The sequence below is a fragment of the Pseudopipra pipra genome, unplaced genomic scaffold, assembly GCF_036250125.1.
Source record: "Pseudopipra pipra isolate bDixPip1 unplaced genomic scaffold, bDixPip1.hap1 HAP1_SCAFFOLD_175, whole genome shotgun sequence".
In the NCBI taxonomy this organism is placed as follows: Eukaryota; Metazoa; Chordata; class Aves; order Passeriformes; family Pipridae; genus Pseudopipra; species Pseudopipra pipra.
The window spans coordinates 45,783-71,235 of NW_026990654.1; the positions used below are offsets into that span (position 1 = coordinate 45,783).

The following is a 25,453-nucleotide window of genomic DNA, read 5'->3' on the forward strand; positions in this document are numbered from 1 at the left end:
AAAAGGGAAGAAAAGAAAGAAGAAAGAAGAAATAAAGAAAAGAAAGAAAGAAAAAAGAGAAAATAAAAGAAGACAGAGAAACAAAACCCCACAGTCCGATCCTCCCCGCCGCAAGGACTACAACTCCCACAATGCACCGCGCAGGCGGAGGGCGGGCCGGGGCCGGGGCCGCGCGCTGATTGGCTGCGGGGCGGGTCTGTAAAGGCGGGGGGCGGGCAGAGCGGGCGCCATGTTGGCCTCGTGGCGTGAGGGGGGAGAAGGTGCCGGTCGCTGCACTTCGCTGTGAGAGCTGGCGGGGGGCGGCGAGAGCGGGGTCTGGGCATCCCCTCGGGGCTGCGGGGAGCGCGGCTGTGGGTGGGAGGGCCGGAGGGCTCGGGAGGGCTTAGCGGGGGGGTTCGGGGGTTCCCGGGAACGTTTTGAGGGGTCCCTGAGGGGGTTCGGTGTCCTGAGGGAACTCAGGGGGGAGGTTGAAGGTCCCTGAAGGGGTTTGGGGGGCTCTGATGGGGGTCTTGGTTTCTGAGGAGATTTGGGGGGTCCCAGGTGGGCTTTGGGGGTCTGTGAGGAGGTTTGGGGTTCCTGGGGGGCTTTGCGGGGACCTTCGAGGCAGTTTTGGGGTCTCTAGGGGGTTTAATGGGTCCCAGACGGTTCTGAGGGTCCGTGAGGGGGATTGGGGGTCCCTGAATGGGCTTGGGGAGTCTCAAGTGGGTTTTGCGGGTCACTGAGAGGGTTTAGGGGGTGCTGGGGAGGGATGAGGGGTCCTTGAGGAGGTTTCGATGGGTCGAGGGGGGGATTTCAGGGGTTGTGAGGGGATTTTAGGGGGTCCCCTAAAGCCCAGCAGTGGGTTCAGGGGGTCCCCCAGCTCCCAGGGGAGGGGTCCTAGGGATGCCCCGAAAATCCGGGGGGAAGATGTACCACATCTGGGTAAGGGGATCCCAGTGCCCCCAGTATATCCCAGTGACCTCCCAGTGACCCTCAGTATGGCCCAGTAACCCCCTCAGTGACCAGCCAGTGTGTCCCAGTGACCTCCCACTGCCCCCCAGTATGGCCCAGTGATCCTGCAGTGAGCACCCAGTAACCCCCAGTATGGCCCAGTAACCTCCCAGTGTCCCCCCATGTGTCCTGGTAATCTCCCAGTAACTCCCCAGTTCTCTGCCAGTGCCCCCCAGTGTGCCCCAGTTCCCCCCCACTCCCTCCCAGTGTCCCTCAGTAACACCCCAGTCCCTCCCAGTGCCCCCTGGTTCCCCCCAGTGTGTCCCAGTATCCCCCAGTAATCCCCGAGTGCCCCCCAAAGCCCCCCAGCTGTCCCCAGTGTGTCCCCAGATGCCCTTGGCCTTTCTGTGAGCATGGTGGGGAGGGGGGATGAGTTTGGTGTCAGAGGGTCCAGGGGGGGCTCCTGGGGTGAGATGGAGGGATGGGGACATCAGGGATGGGGTTTGGGGACAGTGGGGTGGGGTATGGGGACAGTGGGGTGGGGTATGGGGAACGTGGAATTAGGGGGAATTATGGCCATGGAGAGGCCCTGGGGACATTGGAGACACCAGGGGGGTCGCAGGGTGTTAAGGGGGGAATTAGGGACACCAAGAAAGTCTTGGGAACCCCAGGGGGGTCTCAGGACTCACCTGCTCTTGGTGCTGCCCCTCCTCTTTCCCCCTAGACATCATTAACCCCCCCAATGTCTCCCAACCCCCATTTTCCTTTGAATCCCCTCCCCCTACAGATCCCTTTGACCTCCCAAGACCCCTTTTAACTCCCCTAAATGCACCCAAAGCACCCCAAAACCCCCCAAATCCCCATCCAACCATCCCCCCAGATCCCGTCAAATCTCCCCCAGCCCCCCTTCAAATCCCTTCCAACCCCCTCAAAAAGGGATCACCCGGCAGCAGGAGCACAGTGGCTGTACTGGGGGCACTGGGCTGTACTGGGAGGGCACTGGGGTGGGCTCAGGTGTCCCACAACAATGTGGCCCAGCTCCAGGAGAGATCTGGGGAGCAGTGAGGAGGTACTGGTCTGTACTGGTCTGTACTGGTCTGTGCTGGTTTGTACCCCCAATCCCCAAAGCCCCTCCCCAGCTCCCCTGGACCATCCTGGACCTCAAAGCCCCCCAGGCCCCCCCGGCCCCTGACTTGGTCCTGCTGCCCCTTGAGCATCTGCAGCTGCTGCAGAACCAGGCATTTCATCAGCAAATGTGCAGGTGACCCCAAGCTGGGGTGTGTTGATGTGCTGGAAGGCAGGAGGGCTCTGCAGAGGGACCTGGCCCAGCTGGATCCATGGGCTGATTGCAAGGGGATGAGGTTCCAGCAGGCCAAGGGCCGGGTCCTGCCCTTTGGCCACAAGAAGCCCCGTCAGCCCCCCGGGCTGGGGCCAGAGTGGCTGGAGAGCAGGCAGGCAGAAAGGGAGCTGGGAGTGGGGATGGACAGGAAGCTGAACAGGAGGCAGAGTGTGGCCAGGGGGCCAAGAGGGCCAATGGAGTGAGGAAGTGTGGCCAATGTGTGAGGAAGAGTGTGGCAGCAGGAGCAGGGAAGTGATTGTTGGGCTGGAGTGAGCGCTGGTGAGGCCACCCCTGGAGTGCTGTGTCCAGCTCTGGGCCCCTGAGTTGAGGAAGGCCCTGGAGGGGCTGGAGCAGGAGCAGAGAAGAGCAGCGAGGCTGGGGAAGGGAGTGGAGCACAAGTGGTGTGAGGAGAGGCTGAGGGAGCTGGGGGTGCTGAGGCTGGAGAAGAGGAGGCTCAGGGGAGACCTCCTGACTCTCTGCAAGTCCCTGCCAGGAGGGTGTAGCCAGGTGGGGGTGGGGCTGTTGTGCCAGGAAGCAGCAGTAGGACAAGAGGGCTGGGTCTGGAGCTGTGCCAGGGGAGGTTTAGGTTGGATATTGGGAAGCAGTTTTTTGCCAAGAGAGTAATCAGGCCTTGGAATGGGCTGGGCAGGGAGGGGTGGAGTCCCTGTCCCTGGAGGTGTTGAAGGTGAGAGTGGATGTGGCCTCAGTGCCATGGTCTGGGAAGCACAGCAGGGTTGGATCCAGGGCTGGACTTGATGATCTCGGAGGTTTTTTCCAACGTGGCTGATTCTGTGATTCTCTGATTGCCATTCCTGTGGCAGCACATGCTTGAGGCTCCATCCGCAGGGTGAGAGAGATGTCTGTCCATATCTGTCTCCAAGGTTAGTCTGTAAATGTGTGGTGTTAGCAAAGCAGGCTGAGTTGTGGGCTGGTTGTAGAAGGAGAAAGAAGCCCCCAGCCCAGTGCAAGCAGGCAGCCCTCAGCTTGCACCTGATGTCCCCTCCCTGCAGGTTCCTGTCCTTGAGCCCAGGCCCTGAGGTGAGGCTGAGAATAAGTGCAAGGCAGAGGTGCTGCTGAGGAAGGAGAGCCCCGTGGTGGGGAGGGCACAAAGCTGTGAGTGCCCATCCCCGAGCAGGTGCTGTGTCCATCCCCTGTGTGCCAGGTGAGCTGGGGCTTTGCTGCAGAGCTGCGGGTGCTGATTTGAGCGGCTGCAAGTGCTGAGATGGTGGGCACCCAGGAACACCACCTGTGCCTGGCCACGGAGCCTGCAAGGAGGAGCAGAGACAGCCCTGGCAGTGTGGGGGGCCAGGTTGTCCCTGTGCCTTCCCCTGCAGGCCCTGTCTGTCCCTGCTGGGCCCCTGTCCATCCCCATCAGGTCCCTGCCCATGCCCCCCGGGCTGAGCTCCCCCCAGGAAGTGCCGTGGAGCTGAAGCTGCTGCCATCCCCCCCTGCAGCCGCTGCCCCGGCCAAGGGAGCAGCAAAGGCAGGGCCAGGAGCAGAGGCAGCAGCAGGGGAGCCCTGGGGGGGCCGGGAAGCTCTTGTGTGGGGCAGGAAAGAGGCGCTGGGCACGAGGCCGGGGCTGTGCTGAGCAGGCCCAGCCCTCACATCCCCCCAGCCAACGCCGGCTGCCCGGGGGGCTTGGGAGGGACCCCCAGCCCGTGTGCCCCACACTGAGCTGGCAGAGAGAGAGCCAAGGGACAGGGATGTGGGCAGGGCCACGGGGGAGGGACAGGCAGGGCCATTGCAGGGCCACGGTGAGGGCACAGCCTGTGGCAGCAGAGCTGCCCAGGGCCGGGGGCAGCCGGGGCTGTTGGGACCAGCCAGTGCTGGGGCCGAGCAGAGCACGAGGCCTCTTGCGGAGCCCTGGAGCAGCCTCCCACTTGCCAGCCCTGCCCTGGTGGGGTGACACTGTCCCCTCCCTACAGGACACTCCCCCAAAAAACTTCGTGGGGGCCTTTTGTGTCTATTCCTGGTTGGTGATTCCTGCTGAGGACCTGAGGGAGCCTCTGCAATCCCATCCATGGGACACAGTCTCCTCTGCAGAGCTTGACTCCCTGCAGACTTTGCAGGGAAATCTGTGCTGGCAGCCTGAGTATGTCAAGACCCCCCACGCTCCCCCCCAGGATATTTGGGACGAGTTCCCCCTTCCTGGGCACCCGTGGGATGGGGGGCGATTGTTCTCCTGCTGTTGCTGTTGCTGCTCCACCCCTGTCCCGGCCCTTCCTGCCGCTGTGGGGTGAGCGGAGCGGCCACGATGGGAAAGGGGGGAGAGGAGCGAAAAGAGCGGGTGGGACCCCCAAAGGGAGCGCGAGGGGCGGTGGGTCACCCCCAAAGGGAGCTGGGGGAGCGGGGTTTGGGGGGCCGATGGGGAAGGGGTGGGAGAGGGGGGCTGAGGGGAGGGGAGGGAGCGGGACTGGGGTTGCCGTGGGGGTGCCTCGGTGTCCCCGTGCCTTGATCCCTGGAGAGCGGGGGAGGCTGGAGAGAGGGGGGAGCTGTGAGAGCCCCGAGAGCTGGAGAGGGGGGAGCTCGGGCCCCCTGTGCCGAGCCAGCGTTCAGGGCCCTGCTGTTGGTGCCAAATTGCCCCTGGTCAGGCTGAGCCCAGAGCCCGCCCACGTGTCAGGGGGCCCGATCTGCTCCCTGCTCTCATTGCCCTGGGGCAGCCTCTGGTGTCCCCCCGCCCGTGGGGCTGTTTGGGTGCCTGGGGCACAGCCGGCCCTTGTGCAGGGCTGTGCCCTTGGGGGCTGTTGGGGGTGGGTGGGAGGTGTTTTTTGGGGGCCGGGCTGGGTTGGGGTCAGAGCCCTGGTGGTGGGTGGGGGATGCGGGTCCCCCCCATGATGGGGGTTGGTGTTGCTGGGTCAGGCCCCGCTGGCTCCATTGTCAGCCCGGTGCTGATGGGGGGGACACAGCGGGTTTGGGGCCCCCCAGGAGTGCTGGGGGTGGGTGTGGAGCCCGGGAGCTGCCGAGTGTGGAGGGCGGAGCGGGGAGATGCCGGAGCTGGGGGACCCCCGGCAGCCTGGAGGGGGGAGCACGGAGAGGGAGGAGCCCTGGGACCCTCAGGAGCCTGAAACGGGGGGTGTGGAGAAGGGGAAGCCTGGACAGTGGGGACCCCTGGGATCCCTGGGACAACAGAGTGGAGAACCTGGAGAGGGGGAATGTCTGGGAACGTGACCCCTCGAAGGCGAGAGTCAGAGAAGGGACCCTTGGGACCCCCAACACTGCCAGCATCCCTAAGGGGGACCCCCAGCATCCCAGACAGGGCAGACCCTCCAACCCCAGAGGGGAGAGACCAGAGAGGGGGAACTTCTGGGAGAGATTTTTTTTGACTAACCTTCATATTTTTGGAGTATATTTCATCTGAATCTCAAGTTTTTGCAGTTTGAGGGTGTGGGGCTCTTCTTGCTATTTCTGAGGGGGGTTTTGCCTGAATCTGGGTGGTTTGGGTTTTTCTGGGCTGAATCTTGGTGTTTTGGAGGTTTTTATGGTCACAGGATGCCCGGTGAGTTCTAGAGATGGACTTGGGCAGGAGGAACCCCCAAGGCAACGTGTTCAGCCCTTGTTTCCCCCCCATCAGGATTTGTCCTTCCCAAAGCTTGGGCAGATGAAGGAGGCTGCGAGGAAGAGGAAGATGCCTTGGGCCCCCCAGGCAGGTGAGGAGGCAGTCAGTGTCCCTTTGGGCGGGTGTTGTGCTGGCTCTGTCAGCCGAGCATGGCCCCGGCCGCAGGACAACCCCGCTGGCGCCGCCGTCCTGCCGGGGCCGGTGTTGGGGGGATGTCCTTGGCCTTCCCTGTGGGCCGGAGGCAAATCCCCTCCCTGTCCTTGTTGCTTCCTGCCCCAGGCCCCGAGCTGAGGACGGAGAGCCCGGAGGACAAATCCCCCCGGCAGACCCTGGTGGGAGAGGCCGTTTTGAAGGGCTCCCCAGCCCAGGAAGGCAGCGGGGAGGAAAAGGGCCGGAGATCCCCCCACAGGAGGGGCTCCAAAGCCAGCCCAGGGTGCTCTGAGGAGGAAAGAGCCAGCCTGTGCCGGAAAGGCGACCAGAGCTTGAGCCAGAGCTCTGAGCTGGTGGTCCCTGATCAGCCTCCCAGCAGAGAGAAGCCCTTCAGGTGCTTGGAATGTGGGAAGAGCTTCAGGAAGAGCACCAAACTCCTTGCCCACCAGCACATTCACACTGGGGAACGGCCCTACACGTGTAGGGAATGTGGGAAGAGCTTCAGGGACAGCTCCACCCTGATCCTACACCAGCACATCCACAGTGGGGAACGGCCCTACACATGTAGGGAGTGTGGGAAGAGCTTCAGGGACAGCTCCACCCTGATCTTACACCAGCACATCCACAGTGGGGAACGGCCCTACACATGTGGGGAGTGTGGGAAGAGGTTTCAGCTCAGGGGTACTCTCCTCAGGCATGAGCAGACACACACGGATGAGAGGCCCTTCCGCTGCACCGACTGCGGGAAGGGCTTTAACCGGAACTGCACCCTCATCAGGCACCGGCGCATCCACACCGGCGAGAGGCCCTACAAGTGTGGGGAGTGTGGGAAGAGCTTCACCCAGAGCGGTAACTTGACCTCACACCAACGGACCCACCAGTAAGGGGAACCCTGCGAGTGCCCCGACTGCGGGAAGAGCTTCGGCCGCTGCTTCCACCCCGAATGAACCCCCTGATGGGGAGGCAACCCCTGGAGTGCAGTGACTGTCAGTCCATCCCTTTCGACCACAAAGGGCCAGTCCCCTTTCCCAGGGGCAGCTTCTTCCAACAGAACCCTTCCTGGAGGCTGTGTGGAGATTCCTGCCATGGCTGGGGACCCCCCAAGGTCACTGCTGGAGGTTCAGAGCAGAGATCTCCCCACCAGCGTTGGTCTGGGGGAGTACCATCCATCTCTGATTAAGAATTATTGCTTTTGTGCCAGCTTGAGTAGAATGGCTTCAACAATTGCTTTAGTGTAGAGCACTGTCCTATCTTACCCTGTACTCCTGGTAGTTTTAGTGTTTGTATTGTGCAGTAAATAATTCTGATGAAGATCTTCTGTCTGATCATTTGTAACCCTAAATAAGTTCATTTCTATCAATAGTTCTGATTTGCCATCATTAAAAGTGGTTCAGTCACAGCTCTGTAATTCCTCTAAACTGAAACTGTTGGTATGATGCAAGGCTGAGATTGGATCCAGCAGCCCCCAGCACCCCACAGGAAGTTGGGAGCTCAGGGGGGCCACCCCCCTTTGCCAACCCCCCTGTGCCCAAAGACCCCCATGGGACCGTTGGACCCACCAGCCCACCCTCCCGTTTCCACCCTTCTCCCTGTTCCTTCCACTTTCCCATTGTCCCCTCAATCCCCGTTTTCCTCCCGACCAGTTTTGGGCTCCCAACCCCCACTTTTTACCCCCTTTCCTTTGGTTGTTGAAGGATAAAATGAGGCTGCACACACAGAGTTCCATTTCAGGACTTGTTTGCCAACACTTTTCTGTGTCCCCTTTTATTCCTCTTCTCTCGTGAGCAGCACTCAGTGTTTGTCTTTTAGTCCATCAGAATTCCCAGCATGGCCCCAAAGCAGTGCCCTGATCCCACACATTCCCCTCCCCTCACGTGCTGGCTGTTCAGCCACCAGAGAAAAACACAGGCTGGTCATGGAGGCTGGTTCAAGAGCATTTGCACTTGGAGAAACAACCTTCTGTCTCTCCAAGCACTCAGCCAAGGTCCATCCTCCCTTTGCATTCCCATGAACTCAGGGCAGGTGCAGAGTGACTCCTCTTGGTCCCACCTCTGCCCCTGTTCTGTTTGGACACGCAGAGTTCAGGGCCAGGAGGGCCAGGACCCGGGCTCCTTGTCTTGGGGCTTGTCCCATGTGCTTCCAGAGGACTTGGAATATTGAAACCAGGCAGATTCTGAACCCCTGCTCCTGGTGCTGCCACAGTGCCCATACACTGGCCCTGCAGGCATGGCCTGCACTGACTGGCCAGTGCAGCAGGAGCCGTGGCTGCGGCAGCTGCCGGGATTGCTGCAGAGATGATCCAAGCAATCAGCCCTCCCCTGAGGATTTCTGCATTTCACAGTTTCCTTCATTCACTGTGTCCTGCATCATCCTCCCAGCTTCTGCTTCCCTGGGAGGCCCAGTTTGGCTCTTCTGCCCACGGGAATTATTAATGATAAATGGAGGGTAGGCACGTTTTGATCTGTGATACAACTAAAATAACAAGGATTACTTACAGGGGTGTTACAGGGCCCCTCGCCTCTCCGGTGCCACACGCAGAGCCCAGTGCCGGGGCTTGGTTACAGGGATTCAGGGAGAGGTCCCAGGTTGGACTCGATGATCTTGGAGCTCTTTTGCAACCTTCCTGATTCTGGGATTCTTTTCCCGTTGGAGCTGCAGCACGTTGGCTTTCCCAGGGCAGCTTCCTTTAGGACAGCCTTGCTGAGAGCTTTGCAGCTGATGGCACAGGGATCTGTGAGGAACAGCCCAGAGCAGCTGCTGCCTTAGGTGGGGGTGGGCGAGGGGAAGCCCTCCTGTGTCGGCCCAGGCTGTTGCAGGCAGGCAGTGCTGGGGAGGAACACACTGCAGCCTGGCCCCAGGGAGTGACCTCTGGGAGATGAGACTTTTGGGGAGAAATTGTTCCCTGGGAGGGAGGTGAGGCCCTGGGCCAGGTTGCCCAGAGAAGCTGTGGCTGCCCCACCGTGGGAAGTGTCCAAGGCTGGGTTGGACGGGGTTGGAGCCAGCTGGTGTGGTGGAAGGTGTCCCTGCCCAGGTGTTCTGATCCCATTAGGGAGAGATGCCTCAGCCCGGATTAAGGTGTAAATGAGACCATTTGCCCAAAACAGGCGGATTTTATTTAATGCAGATTTTATTTAACACAGATTTTATTTAACAATAAATGTGAGTTAAAGAGATAGGTAGAGGGAATGGGTACTTAAATGGAAACTACAGGAAATCTTCCTAATCTTATGTCTTGTCTTGTTTCTAATTCCTATAGTCTAACTGTAAACATCTATCTATGTGCCCTATAAATATAGTAATTATTATAATATGTAAATATAGTATATCTATCTTATGTAACTCTATCTTCGAAGTAAATCTACAATAGTCTATCTAAATATTATAACTACATGTTATAATAATTATTAATTAAATAACTTAATTATCTAACTAGCCTAATTAATTAATTAAAGTAGTTAATTGACTTAAGGCATATTTTGTTTGTTTGGCAAAAATCGTGTATGTTGTTATCCTGCAGGGAGTTTCTGGGAGCAAAATGTCCTGTCTTGTTCATTCCCTGCAGGAGCAGTCAGGCATTGGAATCAGTGTCTCAGGTGGGTGGTGGTGTCAGTGTCTGTGCTGGAAGCACTGCAGAGGTGTCCGGGCCCGCCTGGCGCTGGAGCGGGGCCTAATCCTGGGGCTGTCCCGCCGTGCAGGAGTGGAACAGCCTGCGCAGAGCCCCGAGTGCCCGCCTTTAGCGGGAGAGACGTTTGGTGGGGACAGGCAGCTGCCTGCTGAGGGCCTGGGCCTCCAGCTGGGGAGGCGAGGGGCTGGGGGGGCAGCAGGGGCTGCGTGGGGCAGGGACCTGGCTCTGTGTCTCTGCCCATGGCACCTGCTGGTCGAAGGCAGGAGAAGCTTCAGTCCCTCTGGGGGACAGGGCTTCCAGCTGGGGAGGTGAGGCGCAGAGCGGCACTTGTGTGCACGGGACGGGTGCCCGGCGCTCAGCCCATGCCTGGCGAGGGACGGGCACTGGGAGCCCCTCTGCTGCAAGAATTCTCAGTCTGTCTTCTGTGCCTTGTCCTTCCTTGGGACAGCTCCAGCACGCTCAATTCTTCCCACTCATCCTCCTCCGGGAGCAAGGGCTTGACCCCAAGCTGGGGACGCTCATGTGTTCCCAGTCCGCCGGTGCCAGCTCTCTGTCGCTGTCATCTTCCCATCGGGACAGCCAGGAGGGTGTGTAGTCTTCCCAGTCGGACACTTCTTGGTAGCTCTTCACTCCATGGAACAGCTCTTCCTCGCCGTATTCTTACCAGTCAGACACTTCTTGGCCTCTACTCTCTTCTCCTTGGGACTGCTCCTGCTTCTGGATCCCTTTCCCCACCCACAACGTGGGGGAGCCCAGTTCTAGTTCCACCTCCATCTGAAGAACCATTCCGACGTCTTGAGGGACGGGGAAAGGGAACTCCAGGGGTTTCTTCAGGGGTTTCAGGTCCTGAGCCTGGAGGGGAGAGGTGCCCTCCCCTCCCCCCAGCACCCACGTGGTCCCATGGCTGGTACAGAGACAGCACACCGGCGTGGAGAGGAGGCAAGAGGGAGTTTATTGTTGGGGATGTTACATTTATAGGGTTAGGGAGAATCACAGGTTAACCAATTACAAGTCTCAAGGGGCTTACAGGAACACCCAATCACAGGAAGGGGTTAACAAGGTCCAATGAAACACCTCAGGACACCTTCCCAGGACATTCCTGCATGGGAGATAACAGTTGCTGTGGGGGGTGTTGGGAAGAAGAAACACGTGTTTGCAAAGAGACCACAAAGAGCCAGTTTAAGACATGTTTAAACAAGTTTCTCATCAGATTTAGTGCTACACCTGCTCGATGTTTTCTTCCCAGTCAGACACTTCTTGGTAGCTCTTCACTTCTCCTTGGGGCTCCTCTTCCTCGCTGTGTTCTTCCCAGTCAGACAATTCCTGGTAGCTCTTGACTTCTCCAGGGGACAGCTCCTGCTCAGTGCAGTCTTACCCCTGGGACACTTCTTGGTATATGTTGATGTTTCTTGGGACAACTCTTGGTCTCCCTCATCTTCCCACTGGGAAATGTCTTGGTCAACATAGTATTTCCAGCCTATGCCCTCCCCAGGGAAGGGCCCCTCATCAGTGTCTTGCACTGCCAGGACTGAGTCCCCTCCTGCTCCCTCCTCCTGCTCGCTGAGGGCCTGGGCTTTCACCTGGGAAGGTGAGGGGCTGCTGGGGGAGCAGGGGCTTTGTGGGGCAGGGACTGGGCTCTCTGTCCTTTCTGCTGGAACTGTTTTTACCGTGTCTGTATCCATGGTTTGTTCCAGGTTTCTCTCGTCCTCTGGCTCCTGGTGAGATCCCTGGATCTCAAGCTCAGGCTCGCTCAGGATCTCATGGGTGATGGACTGGTCTGTGTCCAGCAGGGCCTTGCTGCCCTCTGAGGGGCTGTGTGGGGCAGGGACCTGGTTCTGTGTCCCTGCCCATGGCACCTGCTCTCCAAAGGCTGGAGAACTCTCTGCCTCTTCCTCAACAGGAGCCAGAGGCCCCTGGGGCTCCTCCTCCTCAGCAGCTGCCGGCTCGGTGTCCGTGGCACTTACCGGGGCAGGAGCTGGACTGGGCAGGTCACGGGTTGCCTCTGCTGCCACCTCGGTGCCCACGCTGCTGGCAGAGCCGGGCCCCTCCTGGGGAACAATCTGAGGGTCCCCAGCGTTCAGCGGGCACCAGGGTGCTGTAACCGACATCATCTCAGGTGCTGTAACCGACATCATCTCCCCACTGGGACAGCTTTTTCTCACTCCTGTCTTCCCTTTGGGGCAGCTCTTGGGCACTGTAGTCTTCTTCCTGAGGTTGCTCCTTGTCTGCCTTGTCTCCCAATTGGGAGAGCTCTGGGTCTCTCTTGTCTTTCCATTGGTACAGTCCATGCCCTTGCACATCTTCTTCCCACTGAGGCAGGTCATGGTATCTCTCACCTTCCCACTGGGACAGCTCTGGGACTGCCACATCTCCCCATTGGGACAGTTCTTGATAGGTCTCTTCTTCTTCCCTTTGGGACACCTCTCGCACTGTCGCATGTTCTTCCCATCGGGTCAGCTCCTGGTATCTCACACCATCTTCTTCCCATTCGTACAGCTCCTGGCGTCTCACAGTTTCTTCCCGTTGGTACAGCTCTGGGTGTCTCCCATCCCGCCACTGGGAAAGTTCTCGGACTCTCCCATCTTCTTCAAATTCGTAGAGCTCTCGGTGTCTTCTGGCTCCCCCTTGGGAACGTTGTTGACTCACTACTTCTTCCCATGGGTAGAGCTCTTGGGGTGTCACGTCTTCTTCCCACGCGGTAACATCTGTGCATTGGGAAAGGTCTGGATGGGTGTCGCATTTCCAGTCATCGTCCACGTGGGCAAAGGCCCCCTCCTCGGTCTGATAGAGAACTTGTGTCTTCTTCAAGCTGACGCCCAGCCCAAAGAGCTCAGCAGCCTCAGCACAGCAGGATGTTAAACGCTGCAGAGCTGCCACTGTGTGAGCCACGAGGGCGTCGTCGTCAGCGTAAAGCAGCTCCCGGACAAGATGGTTTAAGGTCTTGGTGTGGGCCTTCAGTCGCCTTAGGTTGAAAAGGCTTCCATGGGTACGATATGGGATGTAGATCCCACCTTCTTCATCGAGGTCTGCCGTGGCCCTTTGGAGCATCCTGCTAGAAAAGATTGTGAACAGGGTTGGTGCGAGAACACTGCCTTGTTTCCCACCATGGGATATTAGAAAGGGCTCAGAGGGTGCATTGCCATATCTGACTTGGCTGTGCTGATCCTCATGGAGCGAGATGATCATTTTAAGGAACTTGGGGGGACAATGTAAATGTTCCAAAATCTACCACAGACCTTTCCTGCTCACAGTATCGAAAGCCTTGGTGAGCTCAACAAAGGTTCCAGAGAGACCTTTGTTCTGTTCCCTGCACTTCTCTTGCAGTTGTCTGAGAACAAACCCCATGTCTGTGGTCCCCCTGTTGGCTCTGAAACCACCTTGGACAGCCCTCTTTGGACACCTGGCCTCAAATTCTACAGCAGGTTTTATGCTACGGATGGCAAGCAGTGAACTGATATTTGCTGGAAAAGGACCGAATAATCTTTTCCCAAAGACAGATTCTCTTTTGTCATTGATCTTCTTGCTTATTCCAAGAAAGACTGCACCCCATAAGCTACCAAGACAAGCCATGAATCACAGAATCCGAGCAAAACTCAAGAACTAACAGCAAAGAACGGGGATGGTTTGGTTTAGTGCTGAATGCCATGGGTGTACACGGGAGGGGAAGTGATGGCTGAAGCTTCTAAAAATCTGATCTCGTGGCTGCTTTGCTGTTTGTGCTTGAGATCAACTCTGGTGAAGGGCAACTTCAGCTTCAGCCAAGCGTTTCTTTGCGTTTGGCTTTTTCCAGGCAACTGCATAACATTGGACGCAATGTTTTGGGAAGCAGCAAGTTTTCACATTCCAGTCTGAACTGGAAGGCTGGCAGAAAAACCCCCAAAACCTACTTCTCACAGGAACTTGGAAAAAATGGCTGGAGAGCTGTCAAGAGTTAGAAATAGTCACCTTTTTGCTTAAAAACCCTCCTGACATAATGACACATTACCTCGTTGAAGGTCTCGAGCCATTTTTGCATCCCGTTCCTGTCGTGCCCAGAATTATACAGACAAGACACAGTTAAGATGTAGCATTGACAGAGTTAAGAGTGTAGAACTTAGGTGGGAGGTTCCTGCACCACAGTGCTCTTTCCCACAGTTTCTCTTGTCAAAGAATGGAGTTCCACAGCTCATTGCTTCCATTTCCATGTTTTTTGGCCTCTGACCACTCTGGAAAATTCGTACATACCGGTCTTCAGCTTTACCACAGGTGTCTGGGTGCTGTTCTGAGACCCAGGCTTCTGCTCAGCCCCAAACTGATGCCAAGATGTCCCAGGCCAGGTGAATCCAGAAGTGGACTTGCAGCCAGGTGTCCGCTGACGGCGCTGCTTGGGACTGCAGATCTGCTTCTGTGGCGCTCCCAAAGGAGCTTGGTGTTGGCCTCTGCAAGTCTCTCATTAGCTCTGAAACATTCACAAGCACACACAGAGTCATCTTTGGCAGGAAGGCTTTCGCAAAGTTACCCTCCACAGCCTTGGCTACTACTCGACTTCTAAAAGCCAAGGGCATGAAGAGCATCCAAAACCAGCACATCCTTTGATCTGAGCTTGTTCACAGGGCCTGTTCCTAAGAAATCACACCAAGTGCAAGGAGCAGCAAGTGGCACCTCCATAAGACCTCTGGGCTACCCTGGCCTTCTCAAGGAAAGCTCAACCCTCAGACCTGCTGCCAAAACAGAAGCCAAGAAAGAGTCGCCTTATTTTGGATTCACAGAATCCAACTCTCTTCTGTGAGAGGCCTCTCCTTATTCAAACAGCAAAGGGCACAAGATTCATCTTTTCTGTCACACACAGGATGAGGAGATGAGAGACTGGCAAAAAGACTGCCTGCTAAAACAACCTCAGCTTGAGAAGACACCAGTAATGCCATAGTGGCAGTGCTGTGGTGTTACTGCTGGGAAGACAGGTCTGATGAAGGGAAGGGTCTCAAGGAACTTTCCCCACAAATATGCCACGTTCTGCTTTCCCACATGATGCTGGCCAGATGTAGAAAAGGGATTTTAGAAGGAAAATGCATAAGGAAAAACGAGTTTGTTATTCCCAGTCCAAAAAAGCATGGACTTACCTTTCCAGTTTCTTGGCGAGGCTTTTTCTGGTTTTGGCTTCCACCAGATACAGCTCTTTGTACTTGTCCACTTCTGCCTGGGTGGATTCTTCTGGAAAAGGTCTTTCTGCTTGGTTGCTTTTTCTCCTTCCCAGTGCACATTCAAGATCTCTAATTCTGTCTTCCAGCTGGTTTTTCAGTGAGTCCAAATGACTGCTTCTGATTTCTTCTAATGTTTCCTGGTGGGCTGCCTGTGCCTGAAGGAGACAGTGCACCTTCAACCACCACAAGAAAAAGAGAGCTCTGCCCAGCACAAAATGGCACAGACCCAGTTCCAAGGGCCCAGCCTTACTCAGAGAGGCGGCTCTGCCTCCTCACTCCCAGCAGCAACCAAGGCAGAACCCAGGAGCTCCCAGGGCAAAGAATTCTTTGCATTGGCAAAGAAGCCCAAATTAGCACTCTGCTTCAAAGCTACTAATGAAGAGACCCTGTGTCTGTAGGACAGGGCACATGGAAAATGGTTCTTCAAAGACAAGAAGAGCATCCCCCACCTCCACCCCCTCACCCCACCCCTGTCATTTAAGGGACTCCTTTTCTGAGCACCTTCCCCCCTACAAGGACAAAGCACCTGTAGGTCTGGCCATGACAGCTGCAAGTTGCCAAACCCATCCAAGGATGAGCAGTGAGAAGCAGAGCAGTGCACAGAGATCCCCCCAAGCACTGCAAAGTGGGAATCTGCCTTGGGCAGCCTTTGGATTCAGGGACCTGCCGGCACATTCCACACCCATGACAGCACTCCTGCCCAACCAGATTGCCTTCTGCCACTGCCTTCAGCAAAGACAGAAGCTAACCCACAGACTACAGGAGCAAAAGAAAAAGACCAAACACCATGGCCACAAGAGAAGTTTATGTAGCGCCTGTGGTAACTGGGGAGAAATTCACTTACTTGCAAAAACTCATTGACTTCTTGGAGTTTTTGCCTTATTTCCTGGTCTGCTTGTTCTTCCACCTCTCTTTTATGTTGTTCTAGTTGGCTGCGATCCACCACGTTGGTCTCCAAGTGATGCTGCAGTTTTGCCAGCTCTTCTTGCAGCTGGCATTTGTCCATGGCCAGGTTCTCGCACTCCCCACGCAGGGCAGACAGCTCTTCTTGCAAAGCCTGGTTTTTGGCTTCCAGCTGCGTGCACTGTTCACGTTCCCTGTCCAGCTGCTGGGAAAGTTCAGCAACCTGCAGACAGAAAGAAAAAAAAGGAACTCAGCACGATGTAAAGGCAGTGAATTCTGGGAAAACCCCAAAAGGAGGTGCCCAGGGAGACTTTATTCATCATCTGCTGGCTCAGGACTAGACACAAAGTGTAACCAGGCTCTTCTTTTCCAGCAAGAACAGCTTTCCCATCATTTGTCATAGGATTCCTCAGGTTCCCATCCTTTTGGGGTTCCTCATGCAAAAATGCTCCAAGCTTCTGGACTCCAAAGGAATGACTGCAAAGGCAGGAAGCCATTCTACAGGGATGCCTTCAAACCCAAGCGTGGCTCTGACAGACGCCGCTTCAGCAACGGATCCGAGTGACGAGCGGAGAAGGGATGAGAGGTTCTGTGCCACTGCTGCACAGGCACAGCAGCCTCAAAAGCACTGCTGGGAACAGTCCTTCTGGCTCCCCGCCACAGGATGGGCTGAAAGAGCTCCCCGTGAGCAAGAAGGGACAGATTTTCCCCTGGGAGGCCCCTGTCCTCCTCGTGCCCTGGGCAGCAACAACACTGTGCAGAAAAGCCAAACCTCAAGTGCCTCCTGCTCAGCTCGTGCCTGAGACAGGGCTCAGGGGCTGATGGTGCCCTGCCAGTGACAGTGCTGTTCCTCCCCTCTCTGCCAGGGCAGCAATTCATCTGTCACACCCAGAGGACGCTGTCACAGCCTCCCTCCAGCTGCAGCCAGGCCTGAGCTGGGCCCCACTGCTCTCAGCCCATGCACGTGATGTCCTGCCAGGACGGCAGACCTGCCCATCCCTCAGGCCCAGCCGGGGGATCTGCACTCTTGGCTGACCCCGCTCACTCTCAGGGGACCTGTTCTGCTCTTCCTGCTCAGGGCCTGTGGGACGGCTCCCTGGCCCCTCAGCTCACGCACCCTGCCAGGCTGGCTGCCACTCCTGGCTTGCCCCTCCTCTGCAGGACAGCCTGGCCTCCATCAGCCCTTACACCTACTGCTTTGCCCTTAACATTTGCATCTTTCCCCACAATGAGAACTACCTCCGGATTAGTTCGAGTCATCTACCACTGGAACAGCAGGAGGAGCATTAAGAAAAGCCCATCACATCCAAAATGCAGCCAGGGAAATAAAAAAATCATCAACGTGACAAGAAATAGAGAGAAAGCATCTCCCAGGTTCCAAAAGAAGGAACACCACAACCAAAAAGCCCCACCCAGAGCACAGCTCACCTCTGTTCGTAATCTATCAACTTCCTTGACCTTTTCAGAATATCTGCTCTTCATTTCTTCCAGCTGGGACTGGCTTTCTTTCTCTTCATTAACCCTGACTTTCCTCCTGTCTATCCTCAGAAGCTTTTCCAGCCTGCACAGCAAATCAGTGAAGAAAACCATGAAATACAGGAAGAACCAGCCTTTCCCCCACAGTCTCACAGAAACAGCACAGACAGCATCCAAGCCTAGAATGGCTTGGCTTGGCAGGGACCTTAAAGATCATCCAGTTCCAAGCCTCCTGCTGTGGGCAGGGACACCTTCCACCAGACCAGCTTGTTCACAACCCCATCCAACCTGGCCTTGAACACTTCCAGCCATGGGGCATCCACAGCTTCTCTGGGTAACCTGTTGCAGTTCCTCACCACCCTCCCAGCAACCAATTTCTTCCTAGGATCAAATCTAAACCTCCTCTCTTTCCCTTTGAAGCCATTCCCCCTTGTCCTCTCCCTTACAGGCTCTTTTAAATGCACTCTCTTCATCCTTCTTGTAGGCTCCCTTCACACCCCAAAAGGCCACCAGTAGGTCACCCCAAAGCCTTCTCTTTGCCAGGCTGAAGGGTTGCAATTGTCCCAGCCTTTCCTCCTAGCAGAGGTGCTCCATCTTTCCAAGCCCCTTGGTGGCCTCCTCTGGGCTCAGTCCAACAGCTGGAGGTCCTTGCTGTGCTGAGGAGCCCAGAGCTGGATGCAGCACTCCAGCTGGGCTCTCCCAAGGGCAGAGCAGAGAGGCAGAATGCCCTCCCTCCACCCGCTGGCCACGCTGCCTTGGACGCAGCCCAGGACACAATTGGCTCTCTGGGCTGCGAGCGCACATCGCCGGCTCATGTCCGGCCTCTCCTCCAGCCCAAGGGCTTCTCGGCAGGGCTGCTCTGCCCCTCTTCATCCCCCAGCCTGCACTGATACAGGGGCTGCCCTGAGCCACGGCCAGCAGCTTGCACTGGCTCTGGTTAAACCATCAGCAGATTGCCATGGGCCCACTTCTCCAGCTTGTCCTGGGCCCTCTGGGCGGCATCAGCTGTGTCAAACACACCCCTCAGCTTGGTGTCAGCTGCAAATTTGCTGAGGGCACACTCCAGCCCTTCCTCTGGATCATTAGTGAAGAGATTAAAGAACACTGGGCCCAATCCAGACCCCTGAGGGACACCACTCGGCACTGATGGCCCTCAGCACTCTGAGCCATTGATCACCACCTCTGCATGGGACTGTTCACCCAATTTCTTATCCATCAAACAGTTCACACATCCAATCCATCTCTCTCCACTTTGGAGAGAAGGATGTTGTGGGGGACTGTGTCAAAGGCTTTCCAGAATGGCAGGGAGATGACATGGGTAGCCCTTGTCCACTGAGGCAGTCACTCCATCTTAGAAGGCCACCAGGTCAGTCAAGCAGGACTTGCCCTTGGGGAAGCTGTGCTGGTGCTTCCAATCACCTCCCTGTCATCCACGTGCCTTGACAGAGCTTCTAGAAGGATCTTTTCCATGGCCTTCCCAGGCTCAGAGGGCAGGCTGACAGGTTGGCAGTTCCCAGGGCCCTCCTTTCTACCCCTTTCAAAGATGGGGACAGTGGGGTTCCCTTTTTCCCCTCACCTGGGACTTCCCCTGGCTGCCACAACTTTTCCAATATCAAGGAGAGCATCTTGGCAACTCCATCAGACCCTGCTGGCCAATGGAGGGCAATAATGCTGGCCAGATGTAGAAGATGATTTCGAAGGCAAATGCATGAAGAAAAAGGAGTCTCTTATTACCACTCCAAAAAAGCCTGGACTTACCTTTCCAGTTTCTTGGCAAGGCATCTTCTGGTTGTCACTTCCTCCAGATACAGCTCCTTGTACATTTCCATTTGGCCCTGTGTTGCTTCTTTCCGAGAAGCACTCTCTTGTTGGGTGTTTTTGACCCTGTCCAATTCACTTTCCAGATCTCTAATTCTTTCTTCCAGCTGGATTCTCATGGGATCACAATGACTGTCTCCAATTTGTCCTAATGTGTCCTGGTGGGCTGCCTGTGCCTGAAGGAGACAGTGCACCTTCAACCTCCACAAGACAAAGAGAGCTCTGCCCAGCACAAAATGGCACAGACCCAGTTCCAAGGGCCCAGCCTTACTCAGAGAGGCGGCTCTGCCTCCTCCCTCCCAGCAGCAACCAAGGCAGAACCCATGACAGCACTCCTGCCCAACCAGACTGCCTTCTGCCACTGCCTTCAGCAAAGACAGAAGCTAACACACAGAAGACAGGGTAAAAGAAAAAGACCCAAAACCGTGGCCACAAGAGAAGTTTACGTAGCGCCTGTGGACACTGGGGAGAAATTCACTTACTGGCAAAACGAGGCTGACGTCTTGTAGCTTTGGACTTATTTCCTGGTCAGCTCGTTCTGCCACCTCTCTTTTCCATTGTTCTGTTTGGCTGCCATCCAGCCCCAAAGTCTCCAGTCGATGATGGAGTTTTGTCATCTCTTCTTGCAGCTGGCATTTGCTCTTCTCCAGTTTTTCACACTTCCCAAGCAGACTGGACAGCTCTTCTCTCAAAGCCTGCTTTGAGGCCTCTGGCTGCATGCCTGTTCCAGGCTCCATGTCCAGCTGCTGGGAAAGTTCACCACCCTGGACACAGCAAGAAAAAAAAGAAAAGGGAACTCAGCATGATCTAAAGGCAGTGAATTCTGGGCAAACCTCTCAAGGGGGTGGCCATGGCAACTGTATTTATCATCTACTGGAAACCAGCCTGGAAAACACTTGAAAGATTCCCCAACAGAAAGAAGGAACTTTGGACCTACTTAAGAATTTGGGAGACACTTCTGGCAGCAATACTTCCGGCTCCCTTGGAGCTCAGGATGAAACTCCTCATTTAGAATCTAAGAATTCCTCCAGTGTCCAGCACAGCAAATACCCTCAGGGCTTTTGTAGCAGCTGGGGAAAGGAGCAGGCTGCTTTCTGAGCAGCCTCTGCTGAGGAGAAGGCAGAAACTGAGCTCCCCAGGCTCTCCAGGAAAACTTCATCTGACAGTTGCCCCACAGAAATAGGCAACTAGGCTCAAGAGTCACAAAAAGGGACATTTAGGACCAGCTTACTGAGGCAGAGGCTTGCAGGGCTCTCGGAAGGGCTTCAACGCTGTTGCTTGGCTGCTGGACAGTGGCTTCCAATCTGCTGTTTCCACTTGCAAAGCTTAAGAAGAAATACAGCTCTTATTCCCAGAAAAGCCAATGCCAGACAAACTGTGCTAAGGAACAGAAGCCACAGCAGAAGTGTCCTTCAAAATCCCACTGACTCTCCCCTTGTTTCCACCCAGTCCCCCAAAGCCACAGACCCCTCACTTCACTGGGTTACTCTCTTACTCTTGTGCATCTTCTTCCAGTTGTTTTACGGTCGGATTGGTCTCGGAAGATGCCAGCGGGAGGTCCTGCAGTTTCTGGGAAGATGTTCTTGCTTCTCTTTCCTTGTCATCCAAGGCAGTCTTCAAGCCACCAACACGATGCTCGGACTGAAGATGCTTTTCTTCCTCCTCCCGTGGCTGTAAAATCACGGGAAGAATGCACAGTTGTCAGGGGAGCTTTTCCAGAGAGGAGCCAGCTGCTGCTGAAGAACTCAGGTGCTGCATGTCTGTGTGCATCCCCTCGGCCCAAAGAACTGCAATCCATTCAAGTCCCTTCAAAGCTTCACTTCTACTCCCCAATGAACACAAGCTGGATGCCTTTGTCCTCTTTTACAGCAGCCTCTCCCCTCCCTCCACTGCTTTCCTGCAGCTCAGTTCTAAGCACCGACACTGCCCCTCCGACCTGTTTTGTGACCTGGGACACTTCTTGTATTCCCTTGCTTGCTACTCCAGGAGGAGAGGAGTGAAATAGTTCATCTCCCTAAAGGAAGGTGCCTGGCAAGTGTCAGAGGCCAAGTGCTCTGGCACATGTGCTCTGGAGCCCAGGATTGCACCAGGGGAGCACGGGGAGTTCTCTGAAGTGGGAAAGACCCGGACTGTGGTGCAGAGAGAGGCGCCCAGCAGCCCCTGAGCAGGAAGCAGAGGATGCCAGAATACTGGTTTGTCCGTTTTCAGGATGGAGAGGAAGCAACAGGCACCCCCAGGTTTATCCCTGTGGGGACAGGCTTTCCATACCTCCGCGTCAGCCCTGTCCAGCTCCTCCTGCAAGCGCAGATTATCTTCCTCCAGGTGAGCCTCATGGCTTCCAGGAACCACAAGAGCAGTCCTAAAGCATCCAAAATTTCATCGGAAACATGTCTGATCCTGCATCATTTTCCCCTGCTTGCTCCCAAAAGAGCTCTTCCTCCCTTTCCTACAAGCTCCGGGAAAGCAAAGCCAAGTCCATGGAAGCACTGGAGAATTTCTCTTCCAAGGGGCCTCCCTAAAGCAGCCTCAGCTACCAGCTCAGGCCGTGCTGTTCAGGGCTCCTTGCACTGCTCTTCCAAGTCCCCCCAGATGCGGTTGCACAAACTCCCAGGGCAAGCCCTTCGACCCCCTGACCATCTCCATGGCAGGAAGTTTTCTCCTGTGCGCTCGGAGCCCCTCGTGTCCCCTGGGACAGTGTTGCTTCTCTTTCCCCCAACGCTTCCCTTCAGAGCACTGAACGCCCCAACTCTGCCGTGCCTCAAACCCCCCTGGCCTGCAGAGCAGCCACGCTGCTGAGCTACTGGCAAGTTTCCCCGGGGCTCTGGCTCTGGGTGTGGGGAGGGCACCACAGACAAGGCTTTCTTGCAGACCTCAGGGGGCAAAGGACGAGAGCCCCTGAGGTAGGAGAGCAGCCAAGGGCAGACCTGCATTTACCAGTCCCACTGGAACTGCTTCCACGGGGCTGCTCCTTCTTTTTCCCAGCTCATTGCCACGCCCCTCGTCTGGGTCACACTTGCAGACTACCCAGAACACCCGGGGGCTGTTTTGACAAAGCCCTCACCTTTCCCCCTGGGCTTGAGCAGGCCTGCCAGCTGCTTGTTCCAGAAGGCACTCCATCTCCTCATGCTGTTGGAAGGCTGCAAGTTTCAAGGGGGTAAATCCCCACTAAAAAGAGAAAGAATCCCCATTAGAAAGACACAGACAAGCTGTGCAGCTCTTGGAAAGAGCAGCTTTAGCCACGTGCCAAGGTTACCTGGTTCTGAGCATCACTGCTGGCATGATGCTCCAGTAACAGCCCTGCTACAGCTGTGTTTTTAGAGAGCACAGCCAGGTGAAGGGCAGTGTTGCCGTCAGCGTCTGCCAGATTGGGGTCGGCACCGTGTTCCAGCAGAACAGCAACACATTCCTCCTGCTCCTGCTGGACTGCCTGGCAACAACACACCAAAAGGGAAAGGCTTCCAACTTTTCCATCCCCCTCTGTCACGACTCCCTCAGCTCCTGAGTGCTGCCATAGAAGACCACCTTCAAAGATCAGCTAACAGAGGCTGTGCCGTGCCCATTGCAATAGGTGTGTTTCTATGGCCCTGCCCTGCAAGGAATCCTGCCAGACACCTCCCCTTTAACACCCCAGCACTGAGCCCCACCTCCAAGCTCAGAAGGCATTCCACACACCTTCATCAGGGCTGTTCTCTTGAAGCTGTCAGCGAGGTTGGGCTGGCTGTTCTTTCTTAGCAGATATCTGACGACATCTGCATGGCCATTGGCTGAAGCCAGATGCAGAGGTGTCCTAAAAATTAAACAGACGCTCTTAACCCAGACAGACAAAGGACGAGCCCAAGCTGTGTCTCTACCCAGCCCCCTGGGGACTCTGCTCCGACTCTGCTCCTGCTGCTGCTGCTGCTGCTGTTACAGGCCTGTGCTGATGAGCCAGAGGGCAGAAGGGAACAGATGAGGGTTGAGCAGCTGCAGAACAGCCCTGCAGAGAGAGCACGGCCAAGGGGCAGGTGGGCAACACGCGTTTGCAGCAGCGCTGGAGCCCGGCCAGCAGCTCCGAGCAGTGAAAAGCTCAAGAGTTCCCTGTCCCAGCTGACAGGGCAAATGTCACTTTTCAAGCCTTGTCCCTAAGAGAGGGCTGCCGAGGACTACTGCAGCTCGGCTCAGGAGCAGCCAAGGTGTGCCACCAGCGTGGCCCAGAACTCACCGCATCTCCTGGTCTGGCCTGTCGATGCCGACTACCTTGACGTACCAGCGCCAGCGCCTCAGCCAGCCCAGGTCACCGCGGGCGGCCGCGCGGTGCAGCCTGCCCAGCCCCTGCTCCCGGAGCTGGGAGGCGCTGCTGGAGCTGGTGGCAGCCCAGGGCTGCCCACTGGGGCTGCTGGAGGGCGACTGCCGCCGCTCCTTGCTCAGAAGCCACGGCATGGCCCTGCTTGGAGCTCCCAGCAGCAGGAAGGGCAAGAAGGCCCCGGCGGGCTGCCGGGGGCCAAGTGGGGATGAGGAATGAGGATGAGGATGAGGTTTAGGGTGAGGGTGACAAAGGGGACAAGGGTGAGAATAAGGACGGGCAGAGGGTATGAAGCACAAGGCAGACGAGGTCGCCCTGCGCAGTGGTCGTGGCCTGCAGCTGCCAAGACGGCGATGCAGGCGCGCAATGCTCCCCGAGCGGGATGTGCTGCTGCTCCCCGAGAGGCTACAGCAGCTCTGGGCGCCGGCTGCGGGCACCAACAAAGCCGTGCCCGACTGGCGCCTGTGGCGTCACAATGGCTGGTGGAAGGCTCAGCACGTCAGCGTGGGGTGTGACAGAGGCCACGGGGCAGGGTGGGGCCGGGCGGGGCAGGGCAGGGCGGGGCAGGTGTGAGGGCGGCCCTGCTGGGCCTCGTGGGAAGGAGGCGGCCTGGGCCTTGTGAGGGCGGCCGGCGGGAGTGGGCACTGCCCCGCCTCAGGGCGCCCCGGGGCAGGGCCCGGGACGCTCCCACCGGGCCGGAGGCTGCGGTAGGCGCTGGAGCAGCTCCCGCATCACCCGCTCTGGCTTTTTGCTTCAGCCCGAGCTGCCTCTGGGCACACTGCCATCAAATGAGGCTCAGGAGGAAGTGGGATCCCAGCCCAAGCAGGTGGGACCCACCACAGCTCTCAAGAAATGCCCACCCAGCGCTCCAAGCCCACCAGGCCAGAGTTCCAGGACAATTCCCCAACTCCTTTGTCTTGTATCTCTTGAAGAGCAGACACCTCACCCCCCTCCCCCTCAGAACTGCTCTCTCCTGCTGCTTTGCCAGATGCCAACAGTGAATTTCTGCTCTGCTGCTCCACCAGCCAACGGGCAGCACACAGCAGGGCAGCAAGAAAATTTCAAACACATCTTGTCCCACTTGGCCCCAATGACAACACCATGTGAAGGCCCAGAAGTTCTGCGCCACCTGAGCCGTCTTCAGCATCCCCTGCCTTGGCCCTCCCTTTGTCACACCCGGGGCCTAACCCTAACCCTAACCCTAACTCTAACCCTGACCCTAACCCTAACCCTAACACTAACACTAATCCTAACCCTAACCCTAACCTTAACCCCAACACTAACCCTAACCTTAACCCTAACCCTAACCCTAACCCTAAACTCTAACCCTAACCTTAACCCTAACCCTAACCCTAACCCTAACCCTAACCCTAACCCTAACCCTAACCCTAACCCTAACTCTAACCCTGACCCTAACCCTAACCCTAACACTAACACTAATCCTAACCCTAACCCTAACCTTAACCCCAACACTAACCCTAACCTTAACCCTAACCCTAACCCTAACCCTAAACTCTAACCCTAACCTTAACCCTAACCCTAACCCTAACCCTAAACCTAACCCTAACTCTAACCCTGACCCTAACCCTAACCCTAACCCTAACCCTAACCTTAACCCTGACCCTAACCCTAACCCTAACCCTAACTCTAACCCTGACCCTAACCCTAACCCTAACCCTAACACTAACCCTAACCCTAACCCTAACCCTAACCCTAACCCTAACCCTAACCCTAACCCTAACCCTAACCCTAACCCTAACCCTAACCCTAAACTCTAACCCTAACCTTAACCCTAACCCTAACCCTAACCCTAAACCTAACCCTAACTCTAACCCTGACCCTAACCCTAACCCTAACCCTAACCCTAACCTTAACCCTGACCCTAACCCTAACCCTAACACTAACCCTAACCCTAACCCTAACCCTAACCCTAACCCTGACCCTAACCCTAACCCTAACCCTAACCCTAACCCTAACCCTAACCCTAACCCTAACACTAACACTAACCCTAACCCTAACACTAACCCTAACCCTGACCTTAACCCTAACCCTAACCCTAACCCTAACACTAAACTCTAACCCTGACCCTGACCATAAGCCCAACCCTCAGCCTAACCCTAACTCTAAGCCTAACCCTGACCACTAACCCCTGACCCCAACCCACAACCCACAGCCGGTCGGTGGCACGTTCGAT

General features: G+C 56.4%; 1 protein-coding gene, 1 long non-coding RNA gene and 1 pseudogene across 2 annotated transcripts; 1 reads left to right on the forward strand and 2 right to left on the reverse strand.

The window, feature by feature from the left end:
* Positions 1-3,077: 3,077 nt before the first annotated feature.
* LOC135408087 (uncharacterized) lies at positions 3,078-6,286 on the forward strand. The gene is made up of 4 exons (XR_010427234.1): positions 3,078-3,141; positions 3,177-3,431; positions 5,841-5,916; positions 6,105-6,286. It is a non-coding gene; the product is annotated as an uncharacterized LOC135408087 (long non-coding RNA).
* A 2,796-nt stretch (positions 6,287-9,082) lies between these two features.
* Positions 9,083-11,708, reverse strand: LOC135408089 (uncharacterized; annotated as a pseudogene).
* A 2,124-nt stretch (positions 11,709-13,832) lies between these two features.
* On the reverse strand, positions 13,833-23,396 carry LOC135408090 (ankyrin repeat domain-containing protein 26-like). Its single transcript, XM_064643434.1, has 13 exons — positions 23,179-23,396; positions 22,650-22,764; positions 22,231-22,404; positions 22,039-22,142; positions 21,246-21,336; positions 20,473-20,648; positions 20,209-20,302; positions 19,460-19,741; positions 18,918-19,153; positions 17,112-17,244; positions 15,625-15,906; positions 14,700-14,935; positions 13,833-14,038 (listed from the first exon to the last, which is right to left on the reverse strand). Exons 1-13 carry the CDS (start codon positions 23,394-23,396, stop codon positions 13,837-13,839), a joined length of 2,343 nt encoding a protein of 780 aa, XP_064499504.1. The 3' UTR covers positions 13,833-13,836.
* Positions 23,397-25,453: the final 2,057 nt, after the last annotated feature.